We start from the raw sequence: 12,789 nt of genomic DNA, 5'->3' as shown, positions 1-12,789 counted from the left end.
TCTAAGCGCCTTTCAAAATACATACATACTGGTTTATATAGGGCTTTAACAACAGCTGAAGCTGGAACAAAGCGCTTACATGGAAAAAAGGGAAATGCTGCTCCCTTGTGGAAATGAAAAAACATCGCCAGAAAACAAAACCCAAACAAATTCGAGAATGGCACTCTTCGTCATATTTTGAACTCCCGAATAAATTCGTGAATGGCAGTGAATGAGTTCAGGAAATTAACTTAGTTTTATTGTTTGGATAAAAATATTTGAGTGCCTAGATGTGGCTGTCGATCCAGTTTGTGTGGAACATAAGTAATTACGTCTTTTGTTACCTGCCAATTTCGGAAAATGTGTCTCTGACTGAGCCTTTCTGAACTTTCCCCACATTGTTATGCAATAGTGTGGCTAATTTACAGTGAAAATGCCTCCCACGCTAGGTTTCCATGCCTGACCCCAGCCCCGGCTGCTCAAAAAACGGAATCCTGTATGAAAAACTGTAAAGTAAAAATGTCTTCCATATTGACAAGTGTCAGCAAGCAGTCGGCCGAAGTAAGATTGACTATGAAGTCTCGCAAGTTGCAAAGCACGGGTTCCATCCCAGGTTGTCAAGGAACCCAAAATCAGACTCACGATTGGATCAAAATGATTGGCCCAACAGTATTTTGGTCGGGATTGTTGGCCTGCTCTACTTCTTCATCCTTCTAGTAGTTCACACAAGTAACCAATATCAGTGTTTGAAATAGCGTCTGCCCGGTGGTCCCAACTTTCAAAACGTCTCGGCCCGGATGGCCGACAACAAAGCGATTTTTTTTCAAATCAAACGTTTGTTTTATTAAATAAAGCAAAAGCTACAAACAAAACACTACGAGAAAGTGGAGTCCACGTAGCGTTGAACAGACAACACAACGCATATGCGGCATTGTACACCATGATGACAAATGGCAACTGGAGCAAAATCTTCAGCATGGTATATTTATCATAAATTAGGCAAGGGAGCATTTGTGGTTGGTACTTCCTTAATTAAAAAAAAAACCTTTAAACTTTGCAACAATGTTTTTTTTGGGCGATTAGACGCTTTTATGTGTTTTAAGTTGTGAAAAATCGGGCAGGCAACTTTATGGCCGGGCTGGCAACATTTCTGAGTTGTCGGCCCGGGTGTCCACTAACTTTTTGTCTTGAGTTTCAGACACTGCCAATATGTATCAAAACATCTGAGAAGTGTTTTTAAATTTAAAGACAATTCATGTCTTCTTCCGAGCAGCAGCTGACTGTCTGGGTTTGTTTATACTGTATTATGCAAGACTATTTGTTATATTCGGTGGCGGAAAAACAAAACTTATATGGCAAGTTGGCCACATGAATTCAATTAATTAGGAATAAACAGTCATCCAAATCCCATTAGAGGTTCCTTTGGGACAAACTGATCATGGATCAGATTACAGTAACTTGATTCACAAAGTGGATTGTATGTGCTTTTGATTTAGTTTTTACAAATGGTGAGTATAGTTTTTGCTTTTTTTGAATGTTGCTGTGCCGATTACCATTTTGTGTTTGGGAGCCTTTTACTGAGCGAATTGCTTGTTCTGTAGCCACAAAGGGACATATGTCTTCTTGTGCCGGTCCCAAGCCCAGATAATTACAGAGGGTTGTGTCAGGAAGGCCATCCGACGTAAAAGAATCAGAATCAGAATCAGAATCAGAATACCTTTATTCGTCCCGCAATGGGGAAATTTGCAGTCCACAGCAGCAATTGAAGAGGGATGGGGTTGGGGTGGGAGTGAAAGGATAGAAAACAAGATATTCTAAGCATAACAAAATAAAAATGTCAACTGTATACTGTGCAAATGTAGATGTGCAAAAACCGTTCTATAAACAAGACTGTACATAGTGCAGAATCAAGAAATGCATTTAGATACAGTAAAGTCTCGTTATATCGATATCGGATATATCGATAGTCCCAGTTATATCGATACTATTTCTATGCACGCACGGAGAAAATTACATGCAAACAGGGTCGGATATATCGATAGTCCCGGTTATATCGATATTTTTTCCGACTCCCTCGAATATCGATATAACGAGACTTTACTGTATATTGCAACAACCCATATTTACAAGTGTCCAGTTTTTTTTTTGTTTTTTTTTCACATGTGATCATTGGGAATTGTGAAGCCTGACAGCAGTCGGTAGGAACGAGCGGCGGTACCTCTCCTTCTTGCAGCGCGGGTGTAATAGTCTCTGGCTAAAGGAGCTACCCAGAGCTGTCAGGATGGGCAGGAGGGGGTGGGAGGGGCTGTCCGTCATAGCTTTTAGTTTAGCTAGCGTCCGTCTGTTGCCCACCTCCTCTAGAGAGTCCAGCGAGCAGCCCACGACAGAACTGGCCCGCTTGACAAAGCGCTCCAGTCTTTTTCTGTCCCGGGTGGTGATGCTGCCTGACCAGCAGACAATGCCATAGTGGATGGCTGATGCCACCACAGAGTCATAGAAGGTCTTTAGGAGTGACCCCTGAACTCCAAAAGACCTGTTTCCTGAGGAGGAAGAGGCGACTCTGTCCCTTTTTGATTAGGGCATCCGTGTTTGTTGTCCAGTCCACTTTATTGTTGAGAGTAACACCCAGGTACTTGTAGGAGGTCACCCTCTCAATGTCCGAACCCTGGATGTTCAATGGTGCAGGTGACGATTGTTTCCTGCAGAAGTCCACCACCAGCTCCTTGGTTTTGCCGGTGTTGATCTGGAGGTGATTCTGCTGGCACCAGTCCACAAAGTCCTTTGTCAGTCCCCTGTACTCCCTATCGTCTCCCTCTGTAATGAGGCCGACAATAGCTGAATCGTCAGAGAACTTCTGAAGGTGGCAGGTTGGGGTGTTGTAATTGAAGTCCGAGGTGTAGAGGGTGAAGAGGAATGGAGCCAGGACTGTTCCCTGCGGCGCTCCGGTGCTGCAGAGAAGCCTGCCCGACTCACAGTTCTTTACTCTCACGTACTGTGACCTGTTTGTGAGGTAATCTGTAATCCAGGATGTGAGGGGATGGTCGACTCCGGCATGCCGCAGCTTGTCCCCCAGTAGACTTGGCTGGATGGTGTTGAAGGCACTGGAGAAATCGAAGAATGTGATCCTCACCGTGCTCCCAGCATTCTCCAGGTGCAGCAACGCCGTATGGAGGAGGTAGATGATGGCATCCTCCACACCGATGCTGGGCTGGTAGGCAAACTGTAGCGGGTCCAGCGATGAGCTTGCCAGCGGTCGCAGGTGGGCGAGGACGAGTCTCTCCAGCGTCTTCATCAGGTGAGACGTCAGCGCCGCCGGTCTGTAGCTGTTGAGCTCTTTGGGGTTGGCAATCTTGGGCACTGGGACCAGGCATGACGTTTTCCACAGCTGTGGAACTCTGCCCAGCTTCAGGCTCAGGTTGAACAAGTGCTGGACAATGACACACAGCTGGTCGGAACAGGTCTTGAGGAGTCGGGAACTGATATCATCCGGACCTGCTGCCTTCCTCACCTGCATCCTCCTCAGTTGGTTCCTAACCTGCGCAGTTGTGACAGACAGGCAGGAACCAGGAGGCAGAGTGGCGGCTGAGGGTGTGGCAACGGTTGGGAGGGCAGATGTTGGTTGTGGAAAGCTGGTCGTGAGAGGGGGCAGGGAGGGTAAGGCCACAGTGAGAGTTGGTGCAGGTGCAGCTACAGGTGAAGTTGACGGTGGCCGGGGGCGGCTGGCGTCTTGTCAAACCGATTGAAAAAGCGGTTGAGTTCATCTGCCCAGTCCTTGTCTTTTTCGTTCAATGTCACTGGGCTTTTATGGCCTGAGATGTTTTTCAGGCCCTTCCAGACACCAGCGACATTGCTGGCTTGCAGCTGCTCCTCCATTTTCATCCTGTAGGCCTTCTTCCCCTCTCTGATCTTCCTCCTCAGTTGGATCTGCACGGCCTTCAGTTCCTCTCTGTTGCCCGACACAAAAGCCCTTTTCTTCTCCTTCAGGAGGACTTTTATGTCGGGATTAATCCATGGTTTGTTGTTGGCAAAAACCGCACAGTCCTGGTGGGTACGGTGTTTTGTTCACAAAAGTTAATGTAGTCTGTGATGGTGTTGGTGAGTGAGTCAATGTCCTCCCCATGAATCTCAGTAAAGAGCTCCCACCTGGTTGAATCAAAACAGTCCCGCAGAGCTTCTTCAGCTTCTGTGGACCATCTTTTGATCGTGCGGGTCACAGCAGATTGCCTCTGCACAAGGGGTTTGTACACAGGCTGGAGATAAACCATATTGTGGTCTGCTCTTCCGAGAGGGGTGAGGGGGGAGGGTTTGTATGCATCCTTGGCGTTTGAATAAAATAGGTCCAATATGTTATTGTCTCTGGTGGCACAAGTTACATACTGTGTGAATGTTGGGAGGGAGAATTTCAGGGAAATGTGATTGAAGTCCCCTGAGATGATAAACAATGCGTTGGGGGACTGGGTTTGCAGCTTGTTTACAACAGATATGGGGGCATCGGAGGCAGCGCCGCCATTTGCCGTAGGGGGAATGTACGTCGTCACGGCTATGACGTGTGAGAATTCCTGTGGCAGGTAATGAGGCCGGAGGCTAACGGCTAGCAGCAGCTCGATGTCCCGAGTGCAAATTTTTTCCTTCACCGTGATGTGCCCAGGATTGCACCATTTGTCATTCACAAATACATCAACCCCCCCCTCCTTTCTGCTTACCGCTGCCTTCATTTCTGTCCGCTCGTACGAGTTGGAAGCCCTCCAACTCTGCGTGGGCGTCCGGAGTGATTGCCGAAAGCCATGTCTCCGTGACGAGTAGCAAGCTGGCTTCCCGGTACTCCCTCTGGTGCCGCGTTAGCGCCGCCAGCTCGTCCATTTTATTCGGGAGCGATCTCACGTTCCCCATGATGACGGACGGGAGAACGTGTCGGTATTTCCTCGTTCTTTTGCGGCGATCTTTCCCGGCCCGACATCCTCGTTTCCTCCTCTTCAGTTCATCGGGGATGTCTGGTGCGGCGGCCGCTCGTCCGCTATTAGCCCGCCACGCTAGTAGCTGGTCTCGACTGTAAACAATGGGATTCCGCGTGCGCGTGGATTCCCCGTTCACAGGAGCGATGAAAAAGTAAAAAATAACGGCCAAAGCTTGGCCAAAACAAACATGCGGATCAAACCTCTAAAGATGGAGGACACTGATTTGCCGTGGCGACCCCTTGAAGGGAAAAGAAGACCAAGTGGATTCACATGAAAGTTCTTATCAATCCAGATTCATGGAAGCTGCTGTTTTTTGGGACACACTTTGACGTTCCCTTTTGAGAGTTGACATCAGGTGTAATGCTCCAAAACAATCTGAGGGGGAAGCTCGCTTTTCAACAGGTAACTTGGCTTTTGTCTCACTGAATGGAATTTTGGAGAAGGTTTTGAGTTTTACCGCAGACTCCCCACCCATAGGAAATGCGTCAGTCATTACCAGCAGTCAGCCACACCGTAGAGTGATGAAGATACTTTGTCACAATTTTTTTCTAAATAAAGATCTTCGAGATTATGTTATACTGTAGATTTTTTTATCTCTCCATTAATGTTTACATTTTTATAGACGTTTGTTTGGCAAATTGCATACTCGGCACGGCAGCCGATCAGCAGCCTGTTTCGTGCTTCCGACTATACCGTGACCGTAAAGTGTACTTGAGAGTATTGAAAGAGGAGTCCACATGGCTTGTAGCGGTTTGCGTGTAGCTTTTGCTTTATTGAATAAAACAAATGTTTGATTTGATTGTTTTTTTTTCTTGAAGAAGTTGTCGGCCACCCGGGCCGAGACATTTTGAAAGTTGTACGCCCAATGTAAAAGTTGTATGCCCCGGGCCTCTGGGCAGATGTTATTTCAAACACTGGGGTCCATTTTGAACACTTTTCTTGACATAAGTCAACACCATAAGTCACCCGATGGCTGTCACATTGAGTCAACAGGTAGCAATTGGGGATTGTTATTGACAGCAATCTGGCAGGCAGGTAAAAAAAAGATTAATTCCTTCGAGATTTTACACATACTTCTGTCACAGCTGTCTTTCCTTTGGATGGAAACATTCTGTGTACTCCTCCCCTGAAAATTCAGAGATGACAGATGAATGAGGTTAGTTATAAATAATAGTCTTTGTCTGTTTGAAATCCACCATTGTTAAGCACACACAGTGCTCACTAGAAAACCTTGCTAAGTAAACTTTTCACTTCTCAGTGATAAAAAAAACTCCCAGATCATGATCCATGATTGCATTTTTTGCATTTTCAAAATACCACGTCTGCCTATGATCAGCTCATCAGGAAGCAAGCTGGGTGATGAATCTAATCATTTGATCAGGTGTGTGGGGGCAAGGAGTCTTACAAAACATCCAGGAAACCGGCCCTTGAGAAACGGATCTTCTCATCACTGGTTTGAAGACCTTCTGGTGAGTGTTGAAAAATCATTCCACTTCCAGCACATTCTATCAAATTTCTTGGAATTGGAGGCCTACCACTACAGGGGGAATCATGATTTAATCAGATGTGTCCCAGTATTAGTAAGACTATTTGCAGTGTCGCGTTGTCAGTTGATGTTACTTTTTAATGAGAAAATCATCAACAGCTCTACAAGTGCTGACAGAACTTTTTTTTCTATGAAAAAAAAGTTATTTATTTTCTTTTCGACCTCCCCACTCTCACCCCTTTCAATCTTGCTGCTGTACATTGCAAATTTCCCTACTGTGCGACAATTTTGATTTCTGATTCCGAAAAGGTTCCTCGGTCAAATGAATACACTCAGTTCAAGATGAGGCCGAATTTGAGCATTTTACTGTTATTGTGTTCGAAGTCAGTCAAATATTTGTATATACTGCACATGCAGTAAGTAGCAGTAGATAAGCAATAATGCCTTTTTACAGTCAATTACACTATCCAACACTGGTTTTTGATAACTTGGTTCAATGAAATTAAAATGTCCTGAATAACTTATGGCTCATTATGACTGGTACGACTATGTAGCCTATCACTTACTGTGTTAAGATATGGCACAATATACAACTAGCCCTCTTTCTAAGATAGAGGAGCTATAAAGCAATATAAACCTAGCCAAGTATATACAGCTAATGCTCAGAAAATTGGAATATCGTAAAAAAGTTCATGAATTTAAGTAATTCAATTTAAAGTCTCAGAGGGCGGTACGGTAGTCGAGTGGTTAGCACGCCGGCTTCATGGTGCATGCATGGCAGGCAGATTGAACGCTCCAAATTTTCCCTTGGTCAGAGTGACTGTTGTTTGTCTTTGTGTGCCTTGCGATTGACTGGCAACCAATTCAGGGTGTCCCCCGTCCAGTGCCCAAAGACATCTGGGTTAGGCTCCAGCACCCCCTGCGACCCTAATGGGGAATAAGCGGTACGGAAAATGGATGCATTGCAAGATATTTCAAGCTTTTATTTGTTAGAAATATGATAATTATGGCTTAGAGCTTATTTTCTTTTCCTTTCGGCTTTTTCCTTCAGGGGTCACCACAGCGAATCAATGTCCTCCATCTAACCCGCTTTTGTGCATCCTCTTCTCTCACACCATCTACCTACATGTCCTCTTTGACAACATCCATAAACCTCCTCTTCGGTCTTCCTCTCGGTCTCCTGCCTGGCAGTTCAAGGCTCAGCATCCTTCTCCCGATATAGTCACTCTCTCTCCACTGGACATGTCCAAACCCCCTTAGTCTGGCCTCTCTGACTTTCTCTCCAAAGCCTCTAATATGAGTTGGCCCTCTGATACACTCATTCCTGATTCTATCCAACCTGGTCAAACCTCAACATCTTCAGCTCTGCTACCTCCAGCTCTGCTTCCCGTCTTTGGTGTAGGATGCCTCAATAGCGGCCTTCAACTCTTTTGCATTGCTCGATCTCATGTTTCTCATCTTCCTCTTGACGATAGCCCATACATTTTCGTTGGGGTTGAAGTCAGGTGAGTTTGCTGGCCAATCAAGCACATGATCATTGAACCAGGCTTTGGTACTTTTAGCCTCAGTTCCTTCCATACGTTTAATTTTTGTGTCATGTGCTGTTTTAGTCCTCGCAGGTACATCACAAAAAAGTAGCAGCACATACTTGCTGCTGTTTTTGCTCGTCATGTATGGCGTCTCACAAGCTGAAAAATGTGTTAGATGCTGATCTAATAATAACAATAAATAAATACATGCACACATTCTTAATAAAACAGTCATTTATTATTGTCTGAAAACTAAAATTGTCTGAACAGCACATTGCGAGGGTATCTGTAAGATATTTTTCAAAGGCTCAGTGATCACTTCCATACAGTACACTTGGCATGTACACGGCATCTCCTTCAAATGAAACTCAAGAAAAACAAATAGAGGAATAAACCCATTTGTACAAAAACAAACAAAAAAGTCAAAAGTCCATCCTGTAGCAAGATAACTCGTTGTACAATCACCAAGTATTTCGGTTTGATTCTAAGCCACGTAGACCACATTGGAATCACCTGACGGCAGCAGGTGACGCACAGGAGGCACAACTGACAAGACTCAACACAAACATCCCAATACGTAGACGGACTGGGTTCCAGCTTCAAGTTGAAAAATGCTTGCGGTCTGTATTTTGGAAACCATCGTGTACTTTTAAGGGTGCGTTGGAAAACTACAATCAAAATTTAAATGCTGACTTTGCTGAATACATTCTAATCTGTTATGTAACAAAAATGGCTCCTTTACTCACTTCTCCGTCACCTTCGCTGAATTTGTTCCCTTTCATCACAACTATAGCCACGGACAGATACAACGACGGAACACAAACCGAGTGTTGGATTAAAAGCATGACTTTAAGAAAGTGGTTTGAGTATAGGGCATGCAGGTCATGCAAAGAGCCAAAACAAATCATAAAAAATAAGGGACAATGTGTGTATTAAAAAAAATAAAGGAGTGAGAACAGAAAAAAGACTTACACAGCTTTGCGTCTTTGGTTATAAAGTAGGTCCAACAATTTCACAGCTTTTCATCCCCCAAAGACCCCCAATCTCTTTTTCTTTTGTTTACCCATTTAAACAAAGAACCACAAAAGAAATAATAGTTTGGCTTTATTAAAACCCCCAGCACATATTTCATAGCAGGTTCTTTCTTGTACTGTACATACCTTGTTCACTCTGAATACTATACAAAATATACATTCAACCGGGATTTCAATGCATGTAATTCTGCTTTAGTGTTTCCTTCCTACCGTCTGCTCTACTTATTGACACTTGCTTGATTGCGAGAGACTAGCGTAAAGACCTGACAGATTCTAAAAAGACAATACACTTTCTTTGTCTTTTGTGACATTGTGAAAATAGCAGCCCTGAAATAAATAAATGCAAATACTACACGTGAACGAAGAATGGAAATGTTACATGTCAAAAGGATGGAGGCTCTGAGCAAACGACAACCACTAACGTAAGCTTTTTGTTGCGGCCTATCACAAACGAGGCACTCGACTTGCTCCGCTGGACGCCTCTGCTGATGACGACACATCCCATGGTTGCTTTCGGCCCCTGTGAACGATGCGGCGTGTGGGTGCTGACGTTGCGGGATCTTCATTCGTCACTGTGGCTTTCCCACGTCTTGTACAGCCCTTTTGGCCCACTTGCTGCCACTCCGTGCCTGTGCTCCTGCTGCCGTGTCCCGCCATCTGCTTCAGCTCCAATAAGACGTTCCAAGGGATGGCGACGGCTCTCTTTTTGTGATAATGTCACAGCTTTCCTTAAGTGGAGCACTTTTAATGCAGTGCTGCGGGGACGATATGCGCATGTCTCTGCTCGCGAGCATTGTGGAATTGAGCGTGTGGACCGGTGGATGCGCTCGAGTGCAGGCTGAATCGGCCTCGGCGTGGTATCACGCCGAGGTGATGTTGGGCTGATGGGGAACGCTCTGAGTCCCTTCGTAGTGTGCCAAGGGAGCGCTGTTGTTTGTAATGGCTGGGTGTTGCTGCTGCTGGGGCGACGTGCTGCCGTGGCTGGAAAGGTGATTGAGTTGATCTGAGTTGGCCAACGACTTGAGAACAGCATTCTCTCGCTCTAGCATGGAGTTGCGCTCGTACAGCTCCTTAATCTGCTCCTTCAGCACCTCAACCTCCTCGCGGACGGCATACATCAGGTGACTCTTGACCAAATCCTGAAGAAACAAATTGTGGTGATCATCATCCACCACACTTTGGACAGGTAGAGGTGAAGAATATCAGGTAGTTTTGCCCCAATGTTGCTCCTTCCTCAGAAAACCACCACGGCTTTCAATCAGAAATGTTAAACCTGTTCAGTATTTAAAATCCTCTCCTAAGTCACCTGATAAACTAAATATGGCAGAGAGAGGCATGTGCAGTTATAATGTAGACAAGTCAGCAAAGCTTCTACTATTTAATTTTCTCTAATTAATGTATTCTTCATTTTCTTTGACAATGTGGATGCCTTGCGGCACCGTATTGCCTCTCACAGGTCACATTTGGTATTACAATTGACATCTGGTTTGGTGGAAGAGCGTTGCTACTGTCAGTGAATATATTCTTGTACTATCTAGACTAGCAAGGACACACGTGATGTGTTGAAAATCAAAATATATGTGACCCGTTTACACCGGGAAAACTCACCATGGCCTGTTCAATCTTGTTGTCAATGGCAACTACGCTGGCACCGGATACACTGTGGAGAGAAAAAATAAACATGAGAATTATACGTCTTAGCACATCATTTGATACTGCACACAATATTAATTCACAACAATTGTATGTTGCACCCTACGCTAACTAAAGAGTAATGAAGTCATGAATAAGGACAGTTCGTTATGTCGTACACAATTACTACTGCTTCTTAACAAATGAAGATATAAAAAAAGATCTGTCTTACAATAAAATTAGGAATTACATTTTGAAAAGAAATACAAAGATGCATGTTGATGGATTTTAATAGATGTTTTACCAAGATCAATGTGTGATTTTGAAGAACAATGAAGCAGCTGAATAATTAAATAATCAAGAAGAATTAAAGTCCTACTCCATGGCAGAAGGTAAAATTAAACTGCATATAAAATGTTGTTCATTCAAAGAACAGAACAAGTCAGAGCTTCTTGTCAATCTCTTCAACTAAAGACACACGCACTGGAATCATTTGTAAGTAAATTCAGATGAGCTTGTCAACATGCACACTCACACAAAACACTTTCTTAAAAACATTTTTGTTTGGTGTTGTGTCATAACATAATTATTTTGTCAAACATCAGTCTATGTTTTGACAGAAACATAGCTTGGCACACACTGGTTCTGAGTACCGATCCCCAAACAATGTGTGTGCAAATTTCACAGACTATGTATTTACTATGAATCTTAATTTAACCATATATGCCAGTGACATACTTTCAGGTAGAACAGTTAAAATACTCTTCTATTACAGTGGCATAAGATCCATAATTTACGTGTGCGCCCACATTTTGTGGCACTTGTATGAAGTGTATAGGACCATGTGGCTACAAAGGTTTGTTTAAGAAGATTGTGTGTGTTTAATTAAAACAGCAATGCAGCACATTAAAAGGAAAACAAATAACATTTCAACGCACGATTGTGAGCTATGTTCAACATCAACAACAAACGAGATGCTGCTGGAGGTCACGTACCACACACTCCACCTCCACCGCACATGACACACAGCTGGTCGGAACAGGTCTTGAGGAGTCGGGAACTGATATCATCCGGACCTGCTGCCTTCCTCACCTGCATCCTCCTCAGTTGGTTCCTAACCTGCGCAGTTGTGACAGACAGGCAGGAACCAGGAGGCAGAGTGGCGGCTGAGGGTGTGGCAACGGTTGGGAGGGCAGATGTTGGTTGTGGAAAGCTGGTCGTGAGAGGGGGCAGGGAGGGTAAGGCCACAGTGAGAGTTGGTGCAGGTGCAGCTACAGGTGAAGTTGACGGTGGCCGGGGGCGGCTGGCGTCTTGTCAAACCGATTGAAAAAGCGGTTGAGTTCATCTGCCCAGTCCTTGTCTTTTTCGTTCAATGTCACTGGGCTTTTATGGCCTGAGATGTTTTTCAGGCCCTTCCAGACACCAGCGACATTGCTGGCTTGCAGCTGCTCCTCCATTTTCATCCTGTAGGCCTTCTTCCCCTCTCTGATCTTCCTCCTCAGTTGGATCTGCACGGCCTTCAGTTCCTCTCTGTTGCCCGACACAAAAGCCCTTTTCTTCTCCTTCAGGAGGACTTTTATGTCGGGATTAATCCATGGTTTGTTGTTGGCAAAAACCGCACAGTCCTGGTGGGTACGGTGTTTTGTTCACAAAAGTTAATGTAGTCTGTGATGGTGTTGGTGAGTGAGTCAATGTCCTCCCCATGAATCTCAGGAAAGAGCTCCCACCTGGTTGAATCAAAACAGTCCCGCAGAGCTTCTTCAGCTTCTGTGGACCATCTTTTGATCGTGCGGGTCACAGCAGATTGCCTCTGCACAAGGGGTTTGTACACAGGCTGGAGATAAACCATATTGTGGTCTGCTCTTCCGAGAGGGGGGGGGGAGGGTTTGTATGCATCCTTGGCGTTTGAATAAAATAGGTCCAATATGTTATTGTCTCTGGTGGCACAAGTTACATACTGTGTGAATGTTGGGAGGGAGAATTTCAGGGAAATGTGATTGAAGTCCCCTGAGATGATAAACAATGCGTTGGGGGACTGGGTTTGCAGCTTGTTTACAACAGATATGAGGGCATCGGAGGCAGCGCCGCCATTTGCCGCAGGGGGAATGTACGTCGTCACGGCTATGACGTGTGAGAATTCCTGTGGCAGGTAATGCGGCCGGAGGCTAACGGCT

At 44.9% G+C, this 12,789-nt stretch overlaps 1 protein-coding gene across 1 annotated transcript; it reads right to left on the bottom strand.

Moving 5' to 3' along the window:
- Nucleotides 1-9,040: 9,040 nt before the first annotated feature.
- Nucleotides 9,041-11,601, bottom strand: LOC148895800 (TSC22 domain family protein 3-like). Its single transcript, XM_089000810.1, has 2 exons — nucleotides 10,592-11,601; nucleotides 9,041-10,122 (listed from the first exon to the last, which is right to left on the bottom strand). The coding sequence occupies exons 1-2, from the start codon at nucleotides 10,664-10,666 to the stop codon at nucleotides 9,844-9,846; spliced, it is 354 nt and encodes a 117-aa protein (XP_088856936.1). The 5' UTR covers nucleotides 10,667-11,601; the 3' UTR covers nucleotides 9,041-9,843.
- Nucleotides 11,602-12,789: the final 1,188 nt, after the last annotated feature.

This window comes from Hippocampus bargibanti, linkage group LG07 (genome assembly GCF_051943395.1).
Source record: "Hippocampus bargibanti isolate YZ-2025 linkage group LG07, ASM5194339v1, whole genome shotgun sequence".
NCBI classification, from domain to species: Eukaryota; Metazoa; Chordata; class Actinopteri; order Syngnathiformes; family Syngnathidae; genus Hippocampus; species Hippocampus bargibanti.
This window is presented reverse-complemented; position numbering and strand designations above follow the sequence as displayed.